Raw genomic sequence first — 15214 nt, forward strand, 5'->3', positions numbered from 1 at the left:
CAGATGTGGATTTCGAAAAAGGGTAGCGGGCCTGGCCCGAATCTAGACAATGTTCAGAGTGGGACTTGTATATAGCTCCATATGGAGAGAGCCATGGCACCCTGCCCTCATGTCCCCTAAATCCTCCTCTTGGATTTCTATATTTCATATTCTCATCATATTTAATGTTACATTAACCAGGCAACATTGTATAAGAAATATGTATTTGATGTTAGACATTTGTGTTTTATTTGTTAGACATATGTGTTACATTGTTTTCTACACCAGTACATGTATGTTAGAAAAAGTGATGCAAAATTTACAATATATATATATACTATCTGGTATCAATTAATAAAAATTGAGCAAAAATAAATGTGTTTTGTTTCATCAAATAGAATTAAAATAAAGGCTATGTTTAGTTTTAATTGAATCAGGGATGAAAAATGGGAAGGTGTCCGAAAGCTCAAATTGTAAAATGACTGTCCCTTTGGTATCTTTCGTCCCTCTTTTAATATAAAAAAATTTATATTGTTTCTTAAAGTAGATACCATATTTATTCTATTTAAAGCCCCCCTTTTAATTAACGCCCCCCTACCGAAAATCGTGCGTTCAGAACTTTTGACTTCTAATAAACGCCCCATTTTGTAGTTAAAAAAATAAAATTGAAACTTAACCATTACAATATTGCAAAGACATTGACCCGGTAACTCAGAAACATGAAACGAAAAATCAATAATGTCCATGTTTTAATCCACTCCGATAATCCAACACAGTGTGTACAAGTTCCAAAAATAGATCTGTCAGTTACACAGTACGCTGTTGAAATTATGTTCCACTGATGTGCTAGCTTGTTCATTCAAAAATTTTAATAAATTATTTGATGAGGTCACATTACCGATAAACGCTATTTATAGATTATGGAGACAATAAGAAACACGTGTATGTTACTATAGTCTGTTTCAACAAAATTCAGGTAAAGGTCAATGAAGTAAGGTACGAAATTCGTTTCTCTAATTGACGCCCCCCTTTCGGAAATTGTCTTCACCCCTGGGGCTTTTTTTAGAATAAATACGGTATAAGTTTACCTAACTACCAGTACTAGTATCCAGTGTGCTGAGATGTATCAGTGGTAACAAAATCAGAAAATTACAAAAAGGGTTCATCACAAGATTTTGTCAGTGAGTTATAGAAACACAAGTGTTCAAAAGGAAGTTTTTCCAACTATATATTCTTACTGGTACATGGATCTGTATCATAGAAAAATGACAGGTTTTCAAGAAAACTGTGTTAGTGAAATAAATGAAGACTTGAAAAAATACTTATTTTTGAAGTGCAATGAAGATATTTTTATTTCATAATAGCCTACTTGATGTTGTAAAATTAATATATATATATTATGTTGAAATTTTGTACCTACAATAGTTTTCTATTGCTGTACTTCATCTTTATGTTTGGTTGAAAGTGTTTTACCTAATATTCTGAGGGTCATCCCTGTATAGTTTATTGTAATTTTAGCATCCTTTTAACTAGAGAAAAATTCAAGAGGTACAACATGATAAGGACAGTTTCTAACTTTATAAAGAATGCTTTATGCTGTTGTAATGTTGTAATGAAGACAACTGCAGGTATTGTGTGCTAGTATGAAGGTCATGGGGAAACAAAATTTGAACACCTTTTCTTATTGGATTTGTTTTTATTTTTTCCATGCCAGGATGTTTTACGGCTTTGATTACAATATGCTCATTGTTGAACGTCATACCCTGAACTAAAGTTATAATACTGTGTCCTTGGTATCTGGTGGATAGTTGACTCATTGACAATTTTACAACTTTTCTTTATTTTTATGTGGGTCTTCTAAGTTCTTATTGGTTTTAATATAAATTGGGCTTTTGGTTTTCTCTTGAATTTCTTCACATTTTTGTCCTGCCATGGTCTTTTACAGCTTTTTATCCAGTAGGGGTTTGTTCCAACATCCTTTGTTATATTTATACATTTTTATATAATTGAAAAGAAAGGAATATGATGTTTAATTCACAATACAAAATCACAACACACATGCAAAAATTAGAACCAAGGGAACATGCTGTTTATGGCTGTTTTAATACTGGTTTGAGCAAAATTCTTTGCTAGATGTCAATCATGCTTAATCTTTGAATTGAAGACAACATCTGAAAAGCAATGTCAAATTATATGTCAAAAGATATACTACAAACACCGTCATTAATAGCCTGACAATCTTAGTATAAAGTGCAGCAGCATTACAAACAGACAACTAAGAAACACATCAATATACATGCTTTTCAGATAACCAAGAGGAAATTATGTGTGAATCATTCATATGATTATGATGTAATACATCATTATATATCAGCCTGGCTAAATTAGTAAGAAAATGCATTTTATGTGGGGGAGGGTCATCAGCTTTTTTGTCTATGGACAAAATGTTTTCCCAGACTATATAAAAACACATAGTTTTTGTTCAAAATCAAACAGGAAAAAGATTACCTTTTTTTCTCCAAATTTTCAATGGAAACTTACTTTTTTTATTGGTGGAGGAAGCAGGAGTGCCCGCAGAAAACCACCAACCTTTGATAGGAAAACTGACAATCCTAGTCAATTAAAATTCACAATTGATAACCTGACATTAAGAATAAGTTTATTTACAGGATCAATTTATTTACTTGGGATGTGACTAAGTTTACAGGCTTTATGATCAACATCACTGTAAAAATAAGGATGGGATATCCAAGATAAAGAGGTGCTTAACCATAATATTAATCTCCTCATTCAAAAGCATTGATTATCAAAAAAAGGGGGATCTAAGTTTTAAACACTGGAATCCCCTTGGATCTGTCACTGCTGTAAGGTGTAATGGAATTACATGTTTAATAGTCTCATTGGCTTTTTAATACCACACCTTCACTCAATTTCATCACAATGTTCCTATGTATCCTTCAATAAAGAATTTGGTAAATTAAATTACAGAGGCGGATTTAGGGGGGGGCAGGGGGCCTGGGCCCCCCTTTTTGGGAAAAAATTTGGTTGCTTATATAGGGAATCATTGAAGCGTGACTGGAGCGGACCCCCTCTTAGGTCAGTCAGTGGCCCCCACTTATGAAAATTTCTGGATCCGCCACTGATTTAGATAAAAATACATTCTTAAAGAAAATGTTGCAACTTTATTGGAATTGAATCTTAACAATTAAGCCAAGTGGGGCGAGCCTAACAGCAACAATTTTTACTACTTTTGTGCCAATTTTTTTTTTTTATTATTTTTTTTTTATGTTTTGGGAAAAGGTGCCCCCATCTAGAGTATTGAAAAGCCCCCCCCCCCCCCTTTTCAGGTTATATGGGGACGAAGTCCCCAATAACAGTAGAAAATTCAATAAAAAAAAAAATTCGGGAAAATTTCCCGAATTTTTCATTGTACTAATGAACTCAAAATCGTTCAATTTTTTTTATGTCATGTTTTGAAATCCCGGACATGCGCAGAAATGTACAATGTACTTTCTTTTTCCGGTCTCGTTTGTATGAAACTTTGAGTAAAATATATATTTATCAGTCTAGTATAAAATAGGAAGGAACGCGCAATACCAATTTCATTTTTAATAATTCCTTGATATTGAAAAACGTTACCTGATGATAGCGTTTCTTTGTTTACATTGCATATGACGTCATAATTTAAATAACGTCACAACTAAAATCCCTAACAACAGAACCAAAATCGGAAACGTTACGGTATTTCCGTTTCTTTTTTTTAACAAATATTTAAGTTACAAAAAAATAATTCATACAGACTTCGTCCCCATTTACAGGTAATGCCTGCCTCATATTAAATGACCAATATGGCAATGTGTACATTGCAAATGTGGTCAATTACTTTACTTTTATTTAGCCTCGCCTACATTATAACTTTCATCTTATAATCAACATTTTTTTCATCATTAATTATCAGTCTGTTTTATATAGAAACCAATGAAAACCATCTGGACCTAAATCTAATTTTAGAATGAGGTAATAGTTATTTTTATCTTTCACAGCTTTCCAATTGATCACACAGAAGCTTTTAAATGATTAAGACGTAAATGTCAAATAAAACGTCTTGGAGATCTTATCACCAGTGACTCAATGCTGTCGACAAAATACCCCAAAGTACAGGTAAATCATTTAACATCAACACGAAAACGGATCTTTAAAACAACAAAGCTGCTTTTTTAATTCCTAAAATGCAAGTTAAACACCAAAGAAGTTACGTTATTGTGTGACATGGTATGATTGTTACCTACTTTCGTTTCACTTGGAGGACTGACAAAAAGATTATGCAGGTAATAGTTCCATTTCATGACTTTGTAAACAATCAATTTAAAACAATGTTGGACACGAGGTAAAGATGTAATACGAATTTAAGGGCTCATAGGGGTAACTAACAGTGACTGACACATGTTCACAGTAGCAACATATATTCAAATATGATTATGATTTCCAATTATCAGATTATTAAGTTTGAGAATTTCAGTGATTGAAAAATTATTTACCTGTATAAGTCGATTATTTGAGAACTGTAAGGATATTTATTAAAACAATAATTTGACAAATTTGCATATAGATTTAAATATTATTAACATTTTCAAGTACTATAAAAATTATGTGACATAAGTTTTGTATCCAGATTCCTTGACTGATGATGTGAAAATCCATGGATGGTACAGGTACCAGCGAGATTCGAACCCTCAATTTCGGTATCTAAAGGCAGCGCTCTAACCAATTGAGCCAAACAAGATCTTCTGAGAAGATCTTCCCTAACTCAACTAGTTAGACTACCTTTATATCTCCAGGTCTACAACACTCTTTCCCTTTTTCTTTTTTCGGGCTGCGTACCATCCATCCGAGCAACTCACAGGTCCACTACCTGTACAACCCCGAGACATGTACTGGGAAATCCTCTGGTCAGTTCCACCTAGATATGTCATGGTCATCCTATGACCGCTGGTCAACCACCATGACCCCATATCAAAACTGCCAGGCACCTATATACACTTGTTTGTACAAGTAGTCATTGCTCGCAGCGCCAATGATGTGAAAATCCATGGATGGTACCAGCGAGATTCGAACCCTCAATTTCGGTATCTAAAGGCAGCGCTCTAACCAATTGAGCCATAGAAGATCTTCTAAGATCTTCCCTAACTCAACTAGTTAGACTACCTTTATATCTCCAGGTCTACAACACTGACATGACTGACAGATCCTATTCAATATTTTATTGGAAGGGCACAATAGAGGCGATAATGATGTAACAATGAATGTAAGCAATAACATAACCTATTACCTTCACACATGACCTTTTTGGAATTTTACATGGCAAATGCATGGTGAGCTTTCATTCCATATCAAGACTTAGATTGCTTAGTCTTGATCTTGATTATACAATGGACATTACTATATATATAGAATAACCATACATTGTCTCGAAATATCAATGTTATTTGTACAAGGCTGTGCCGAGCATTTCTACATGTTTCGAGCCGAGTACAAATAACATTGATATTTCGAGACAATGTATGGTTATTCTTTATATACTGCAACTCTTATAACTGTTCTAAATGAAGTATTTAGGGAAAAAACCATCATTTCTCAATTTTGAGCGGAAGACGTAAAATTTCCGCGAACCTGTATGTTTTATTGACGTCATAAATAACACTCTACGGAAACACATTGTCAACGTCATGAACAAGGTGATATACGGTCAGTGACTGTATATCACATATGAATATACGGTCAATGCAATTTGACTGCTCAAATAGCACAGCTGCAGTATATATATATATGTAGGACTCTAAAGTGCGATGGGGACGCTAAAGTGCGATGGCCACGCTAAAGTGCGATGGTGTACGCTAAAGTGCGATGTCCCCGGTCGCTAAAGTGCGATGGTCTGCGAAAGTATATTTGAAAGCGACGTTATTTCATTATGACGTTAACATATTTTTTTACAAACAGGACATGCCTGAAAATCAATTAAGTATTTTTGACAATCTTCTTTTACCCGGCAAGGGTTACGATATTTCACAATAGGTTAAAGTTTAACCAAGAGATGAACACCGGCCCCAGCAGTCCATAACTTACTGAATTTTAAAACTAGCTGTGTTATACCGGCGGAACCAAATGTATTTCTTTTTTTGGGAATTTTCCTACAATCGACCATTTAACTTTACAGTAAAGATGAAGAATAGTAGAGAGTGGTCGTTTAACTCTGCATTCTTCAATTTTTTCAGACACTTTTCTCTATTCTTTATACATTTTGACCCATTATTCTCTATTCTGTAAACCCTATCAACACCTTGTGTCCTGTTTCTGTTGCTGGCTAACGGGTACATTTATATATATAATACTGTTAAAGTCGTTCATCGTTTAAATTATGTTGATATAATTGAAAATCAACGTCAGTGGAAAAAAAGGCATACGTTCAAGCGAATAAGATTTAAAAACAGTATTCGTAAATTATAAAAGTTATGTGTGAGCCCCCTATACTCGCTACGAAACAGAAGAAAAACCTCAAAGTACAAATTATAGTTATATTTTCGACAGACTATGTACAAATCTTGTATATTTTTTTTATGTACACAAAATGTTATTAATTTAGACTGAAATTGAAGATTGATAAAAGAAGGTGTCCACTGTACTGTTAGAAAGCTGCGTGAACGGCAAGATACATCAATTATCCAAATACTTTATTTAATACGCTCGAATTCGGTTCAGAAACTCTTTTTTTATATTTTAAAACTCATGTTCTACTTGCATAAATAAAGTCTACATATATACTGTAATTATTTTGTATTTACAAAATGGATCTCATGTAAGACATGTTATATAGGGCTTACAAGAATAGAAAAGAGTCTACCTAATACCAGGAAAATTGGCTTAAGGAAATAAAGTCTAATTAACTTAAGCATAGTAGAAAAACTTTAATTTTAAAAGATCTCTTTCAAACATTACTGTGCTATACCCCACTAGCACACTAACTTTTGTATTGTGACCATTACAGTGTTTTTGGACAAACACGTCTGTACTTTTCGTTTTATTTCATTGTACTTTAGCCTCTGGTAAACAATCTTACGTAAGTCGTTGCGTGTTATACCATCGCACTTTAGCGTAAGACACCATCGTACTTTAGCGTAGACCATCGCACTTTAGCGTGAGACATCATCGTACTTTAGCGTAGACCATCGCACTTTAGCGGGACCATCGCACTTTAGAGTACCATCGCACTTTAGAGTCCTACATATATATATATGTACAAGCTAATGTGTCAGTGTTTATGCTGTCTTCGAACTTTTGACTCACCTTATAATTTCTGTGAACAAGGTAACTAGTTCTACCTGTAATTGCATCTTGGTGATACGTTGTAGCCGGAGGTAGAAGGTTCCAATCTTTTTTAGGAAGCTGAATTTTAAAGTGTCTAACTTGGTTGGATTGTAGATCAGGTCTAGCCAAGTTTTTTATGAATCTAGAGTTAATTGCAGGAAAAAGCTGGATGAAGTATTTGTAATTAATTGATTAAAAACTACAGTAACTGTTGTAATGCATGTGTAATAGTTAAGTTTAAACATTTAATGTTCAAAATTGTTATAGAATTGTAAACCATATAAAAAATTGGAGCCAGGCCACACTTAAAAATATTGTGGTTTGTCCAAAGTTCCAAACCCCACCTGAAGGTTAAGACAATGGGTATACTAATATAGTTAGGTAGGCATTTTCTGGGTACTAATGTACATGTAGGGTTTGGGCAAACACACATACAATATATATAAATATTCTTTTTTATGGCCCCATATACATGATATACATGTATGTAACAGGAAAACAAAAAAGGGCATAAATTGAACAATCAAACTCATCTACTGTAAGGCTGACTTAAAGTGAGGGAGCTGTATTCTCATACTGTGGATTCATTATTTTTGTTAGATATTAATTTTCATGGATTTCGTGGGTACAGTTGAACCACAAATTAAGATGTTCAACAAATTACAAATTTTCCATACACTTGTATGCAGACATTATCAAAACCACAAAATTAAATATCCACGAAACTAAGTTTTCTTCAACCGACGAAAATTGGTACCCACCAAAATAAAAGAATCCACAGTATCATTTATGGTTCTTACAAATAATCATTAACAGAATATACAATGAAAACAAAAGTAGATGAGGTTCAGGAAGGTCAGAAATTAGAATGAAATTGTAATTTCAAGATTGACAGCAAAAACAACAAAAACAGGGAAAGGGTAGAGAAATTGTCCTTTTGATAGAAACTAGATATGAAAGTGAAATAGGGAGATTTGCATCTTGAAAGGAATTTACCACAGGCACCAGGTAATCGGGGTTAAAATTTTGAAAGTCTTCTATCAGAATCTGCCTGACATACATGCCATTTATGAATTTGTCCTATATTAAGGTATATAGCTTTAAATTGTCTAGATGCTCCCCACCCCCTCCCAAAAAAAATCCCAAAACAAACAAACAACTGTACATCTTGTACATGTTGTATCAAAACAGTTATAAAATTGAGAATGGAAATGGGGAATGCGTCAAAGAGACTGTGAACAACCTTACCATAGAACAGACAACAGCAAAAGGTCACCAACAAGTCTTCAATGCAGCGAGAAATTCCCGCAACCGGAGGCGTCCTTCAGCTGGCCCCTAAACAAATATATATAAAGTTATAGTCTTTTATTTAAAAAAAAAAGACATGTTCCCAACTGTTAATAATCTAACTGTGTACATGAATTAGATAGTTTGGGTACAAGTTGATCTTTAGACTTGATGTAGACACTATTGTGGTATTTGTCTGAATTGTAGACAAGTCTCTATGAAGAAAATGATTTACCAAAGGAACAGTACTTTAATTGCTGTTCTTGATCTTTGACGAAATTGTAGGCATTTTCACCTCCAACAGTTGTGGAGCGAACAGATATATATCATGTATATATAGTTTGATCTTATACACACCAAATATTTGGGAAATTATTAACTTATATCATGTATATTTGTTGGTCACCCTCCCTTCAGTCCTTAGGGAATTGATAACACATTCAATTTCTTATGGAACATCAATTATTTCTATACTACCCTGCAGAATGACGATTCTGAAAGTGCTTGAAGCTTAAATACATTACAGGGATACAGGCGTGCCTTGTATGTGGTTAATGATGTCATGTTGAATGACATGATTTGAGAAATAGCCTATTGTGGTTTATTCTTCTCAATTATCATGATTGTAAAATTTTAATTTCACTAATTTTTAACCGGATTTTTGTGACAAAAATGTCGGTTATTGATTTGGGGATGTACGGCGGGCGGGCGGTCGGGCGGTCGGGCGGGCGGTCGGGCAGGCGGCAATCAAATGTTGTCCGTGCATTAACTCATGAACCGTTCAACCAAAGCTTTTAAAATTTTAATATGTTGTTACTGACAACTAAATGAAGGTCAAGTTCAATAATGGCGATTTTGACTTTTACCGTTCAGGAGTTATGGTTCTTGAAAGATTGAAAAATGGAGTTTCTAGTCGTTTTCGTGCATTTACGCATGAACTGTTCTACCTAAGCTTCCCAAATTTTAATATGTTGTTACTGATGACAAAATGGAGGTCAAGTTCAATAATGGCGATTTTGACTTTTACCGTTCAGGAGTTATGGTTCTTGAAAGATTGAAAAATGGAGTTTCCAGTCGTGTCCGTGCATTTACGCATGAACTGTTCTACCTAAGCTTCCCAAATTTTAATATGTTGTTACTGATGACAAAATGGAGGTCAAGTTCAATAATGACGATTTTGACTTTAACCGTTCAGGAGTTATGGTTCTTGAAAGATTGAAAAATGGTGTTTCCAGTCGTGTCCGTGCATTTTCTCATGAACCATTCAACCAAAGCTTTTGAAATTTTTATATGTTGTTACTGATGGCAAATTAGAGGTCAAGTTCAATAATGATGATTTTGACTTTTACCGTTCAGGAGTTGTGGTTCTTGAAAGATTGTGAAATGGCGTTTCCATTCACGTTGTTGCATTTACTCATGAACCATTCAATCTAAGCTTTTCAAATTTTAAGATGTTGATACTGATGACAAAATGGAGGTCAAATTTGATATTGACGGTTTTCACTTTCACCATTCATCAGTAATGGTTCTTGTGATATTGCCAGGACACAAATAAATATTAATAAATCCGGTTTGCTGTCGTTGTGACAGCCTCTTGTTATTATTATTACAGATTATCTATGGTTCCTTGAAATGATAGCTAAGAATGGCTACACTATTACTGGTATCCTGCTTACTGGGTTTGGTATTCACATCATGTACAGGTAAATATACCAACAAACAAAAGTATAAAAAATATATACAGACAGTATGTTATTATTAGATAAAAATATGTGTAACAAAAAATGTTGTGTAATCCATAATCATTCTTATAGGGATTTGAAATAGCAATTTTAGATTCTACATATTTACGAAAGGCAAATATGATATAACAATAAGGGAAATTTCATTAAATTAGTGATTGAATATACACTATACTAAAATGCTAAATTAAAAAAAAATATCATTAAATCTTTAATCATTCCTAAAGTGATTTGAATTTAGAATATTCAATTTTACATTACCAAATTAAGGTCATAAAAAACTAAATCAGACTGTATAAGGATTTCATCTAAATGGTGATCTTATCAATTAATCAGCTCGTATTGATCTACAGTTTTGTACAAGTAGCAGTTACATACATAGAGAAATAATCCATTTGTATATTTTTCGTAGGTTTAAAGTTCATTTAATTACTTATTACAAAATGTTTGTAAATATTTTAAAACCAAAGAATAATATTTAGTGTGGTTAAATTTTATCTAGCAAAACTTAATGGTCAAATTGATTACTTGTTTGCTGTTTTATGACCATATAATTGATAATTTACCAATAACCTTGTTGTAAAACAATGTATTTAGTTATATAACATCACACTTTGGAACTTCCCAATAGTATTTATAACCATAATATAGGTCAGTGTATGGCAAATGACTAAAAATAAACAACATCAACAAGAAGAAATATGGGATATTTTTCATTGGATCGATCAGACACACAATAAAACAAGATAAACATCTAAAGGAAAACATCAATGCCTTTGACAATAGACTTTGTCCATACCATATGTCAGCTAGGCTCTACTTTGTCCCGAGTTAATACTAGTTATGAAGTAGTTTTAGAGAGACTCAATGTTTCTGTTCAACAGATTGGTCTTTGATAATGATTTTTCCATTCGTTATATAGGTTTAAAATTTTGATTTTGACATTTTATTAATGACTCGGTTTTGAATTTCCATTCGATTTGGGTATTTTTGTTATTTTACCTTTTGACTAATATGTTATGTTTTCTTTTCCAGCAAATTCCATTTCACATCTCTCAACTGTACAGAAGTCTGTTCCAAAGATCTCATTCTATCCATGTGTAATACCAACTGTTGACAAACTCCAGTTTTGTTGTGTAACAGAGAATATCCACACGGCCACTGTCCACTTCTACAGAGAGAGTTCCGACATTGGCACTGTACACCATCCTTGTGATGTAGTCGACTTGTACTCCAAATACATGTACAATGTATCTTGTAAGTCTGTTGGCACGACAACCGTGATGTATTTGGATGTCCGCGGGTTTAATCATCAGACAGACCCTACGTTATTTGGCTGTCGGTATTATGGGAAGTCAGCAGGATATAATCTGTTCTCATCTCACAGTAAGTTGATAAGTAAAAGTTAAATTTCATTTGAATAAAATTAGAATAAAATTGAGAATGGAAATGGGGAATGTGTCAAAGAGACAACAAACCGACCAAAGAGCAGAAACCAGCCTTAGAAGTAATATACATAAGAAAGTCAAGCTTGATTGACCAGTTTTAGAAATATATGGGATTGACCAATACCATGATATTTTAGCATACACACCTGCAATTGACATTAACATACCAGATACCAGATGCTGTTCTTTTATTGGTACTTATTAAATCTCTTTTATTTTTTGTTTACAGTTTTAACAGAAAATAAAGGTTACAAGTTCACTAATATTACCCAGAATTCTACCTTAACTTGGAACCAGACAAACAACAATTTTAAAATTGTCAATCCAGCAGGGGAGATAATCATACGAAAACAGAATTCAGTGATTACTGTTATTGGAAATAAATCAAAAATAAGTTACACTAATGATGTGGGAAATTTCTCATTAATTTTATATAATACTAAAAAAGAAGACAATGGAACTTACGTTTATGTTACCAATAGCAACAGAAGTGGGATAACTCTAGTTGTTCTAGGTAAGTTGTTTGTCTCAAATATTTGATGTAAAAGAAGCAAGACTTAGATGGGCTGTTTCAAGTAGCAACAATGTATTGTTTTTTTTTGTTTATTACATCTGGTTAAGGGAACCACAGTTGGTAGATCATTAATATTTAGTTATGCAGTTGTATTAGCATTTGCATAGATCATTGACTATATTGATTATGACACTTTTGCATACCAGTAATTTACATGTTGAAACAATGATTGAATCATTGTATCTAGGTCAGTTTAAATGTATTAAAGTATAAGCATTTTCTCATTTCTATAGCTCTTAAGTTAAAATTAGCCCTGCACCTTCAGTCATGGTTCATTGACTTGTTTACATGTTAAGTAATGACATTTTAATTTCAACATTTGAATTATGCTACCAAAATTTCATAAATGCTAATTATTTTATATCGTTCATAGAATTATAAGTCAGCATGAGGTGAATAAAAAGGAAAAAATATGACCTACTTGCAAAACTATCAAGTTTATATACCTATAGTAGAAATCAAATCTTCCAGACTTTAGTTCATACAAATACCTATTGTAATTGTAATGATTATCATTTTTACTATTCATAAAAACATGACATTTTCTTCTGTTTATGTTATTGCACAGATAATCTATGAAATAATTAGATTTTTTTTCTCTTGAAAATGTAGTTACGGTAAAAGGAAAGCTTTTTGGAAATATGGCTGTATTTAACGTGACATATATCTTTATTAAATCCTACTGCCTTTTTTTCAGATAAACTTGATTTACCAATTATACAGAATATTACCACAAGTCTATCATCAGGTAAAATATGGGCCAACATGAGCTGTAAAGCCGAACAGAAATCAGGTGCACCTTTATTCTACAGACCAACTTTTGAAGTATTATGGAAATATCCCCGCGATGCCAGATACAGTGTTATTAAGAATGGATCAAATTTGATCCTAGATGAAGTTGATTGCAGCTCAGAAAATTCCCAGCCTTTATTCTGCTCTGTCCGTGAATTAAAGGGAAGCTACTCAGACAGTCAACACTTTTATCCGCACACTCTCTGTAAGTCATCTGCAATGTATCTCTGGGTCATAGAATTAATTTAAATCTAGCAGAAGATGATGTTTATGTGTATTCTGTATTAAAATTTGATGGCAATTAAAATTGCCTTGCCTTTTGATGATTTTCTCTAGATCAAAATTTTGAGAATAGCTCAGTTTTATGATATATATATACAACAGAATTAACAAAGTATTGATAGTTGGATGGTGAAAATTGCGAGAAAATATGTATATTAAAGGCAATAATATGTCTATGTCATATAAGTTGTGTAACTATCCTTTTCTTAGTACTAGCTATATATATATATATATATATATATAAAAGTCTATAAAAACGACCAACCAGCAAATTTACTATGTACCGGATCATCTAGAATAGGCGATACTATGCAGATAAGGAAAAAATTATATCAGTCTAAAGATTTGCACAACGGTACTGATATAAGATGTTATAATACGAAAATGTTGTTATTAAATCGTGCTGACAAATATTTCGGCTCAACAAATGGCCTTCTTCAAGTGTCACAAGTTTTAACAATACATCAGTATTGTTAAAACTTGTGACACTTGAAGAAGGCCATTTGTTGAGCCGAAATATTTGTCAGCACGATTTAATAACAACATTTTCGTATTATAACATCTTATATCAGTACCGTTGTGCAAATCTTTAGACTGATATATATTTGTCAGCACGATTTAATAACAACATTTTCGTATTATAACATCTTATATCAGTACCGTTGTGCAAATCTTTAGACTGATATATATTATCACCATCATTGATGGCGATCCGATGGATACATCTGTTGTAGGGTTGTCACTGACTCAGACGTACTTATGCATATAATTATTTTCTGTGACTGTATCTTACATTAATTTGTAGGATCCTTTACTATAGATAATTTAGCTGATCTGTAACAATAACATCTTCATGCCTTATATATCATGTACTGTAGTACGCCGCTAGATTAAAACTGACGTGGAAAGGTAACATATGGCCACCGAAAGCTCTTTTTTGAGAGCCCAGGTGGTCGTGTGGTCTAGCGGGACGGCTGCAGTGCAGGCGATTTGGTGTCACGATATCACAGTAGCATGGGTTCGAATCCCGGCGAGGGAAGAACCAAAAATTTGCGAAAGCAAATTTACAGATCTAACATTGTTGGGTTGATGTTTAGACGAGTTATATATATATATATATATAGGCTTTCAGATATAATCAAATATTAATCAAGCTAGCTCACAAATAACAGTCTGACTTTCCATGAACTTGTCTTTAATCTTACTTTTAAATATGTGAAAAATACCATATTTGAAGATTTATACGTTTGTTTATTCAGGTACATACAAGCCTGTTACAGTCCCACCGCCCTCTGAAGATGAGAAAAATGGTGGACTCATTGCAGGAGTTGTTATTCTTTGTAAGTTCTGAAATAAAATTTGGATGTGAATTTTGTCCTGAAAAGGGCTAAAAAAGATCACAAACCAAAAATGTATAATCTGCATAATATTTGAAATTAATAAGACTCAGTATTAGATTGTCTTCAAACTATTTACAGAAGTCTTTTTATTGCTGACATGATCAAATAATCCTTATTTCTTTGAAAAAAAACATTAAAATTGTAATTTAGACCCATCCTACCAAAGACTATAAGGCAAATCAAAAATATTCAAGTTCAAATTGAGGTCTTAAGGGCATACGATACAGTTACAGGGGAGGTAATGACGTTGCTAACGTAAATTGTTATTTTCGCGACGTCAATGGTCAACTTATCGGGAAAAGATGCAGTTTTCAGCTGATTTTAATCATTCAAACTGATTTATCTTGA

General features: G+C 33.1%; 1 protein-coding gene across 2 annotated transcripts; it reads left to right on the forward strand.

Annotated features, from left to right (window-relative positions):
- Window positions 1-4073: 4073 nt before the first annotated feature.
- Window positions 4074-14851, forward strand: LOC143079183 (uncharacterized). 2 transcript variants are annotated; one of them, XM_076254413.1, is made up of 6 exons: window positions 4074-4140; window positions 10241-10331; window positions 11406-11756; window positions 12048-12332; window positions 13090-13389; window positions 14726-14851. In XM_076254413.1, the coding sequence occupies exons 2-6, from the start codon at window positions 10274-10276 to the stop codon at window positions 14815-14817; spliced, it is 1086 nt and encodes a 361-aa protein (XP_076110528.1). In that variant the 5' UTR covers window positions 4074-4140; window positions 10241-10273; the 3' UTR covers window positions 14818-14851. The 2 variants fall into 2 exon arrangements, with proteins under 2 accessions (XP_076110528.1, XP_076110527.1); XM_076254412.1 differs by lacking the exon at window positions 4074-4140 and adding an exon at window positions 4147-4307.
- Window positions 14852-15214: the final 363 nt, after the last annotated feature.

Source organism: Mytilus galloprovincialis, chromosome 6, assembly GCF_965363235.1.
Source record: "Mytilus galloprovincialis chromosome 6, xbMytGall1.hap1.1, whole genome shotgun sequence".
In the NCBI taxonomy this organism is placed as follows: Eukaryota; Metazoa; Mollusca; class Bivalvia; order Mytilida; family Mytilidae; genus Mytilus; species Mytilus galloprovincialis.

What these genes read in the sequence shown, in the direction of transcription:
- LOC143079183 (XM_076254413.1), top strand. Translation starts at nt 10,274, where the DNA reads ATGGCTACACTATTACTGGTATCCTGCTTACTGGGTTTGGTATTCACA. An exon ending in GGTATTCACATCATGTACAG is followed by an intron (nt 10,332 to 11,405) that starts GTAAATATACCA and finishes TTTCTTTTCCAG; the next exon opens with CAAATTCCATTTCACATCTC. An exon ending in GATAACTCTAGTTGTTCTAG is followed by an intron (nt 12,333 to 13,089) that starts GTAAGTTGTTTG and finishes CCTTTTTTTCAG; the next exon opens with ATAAACTTGATTTACCAATT.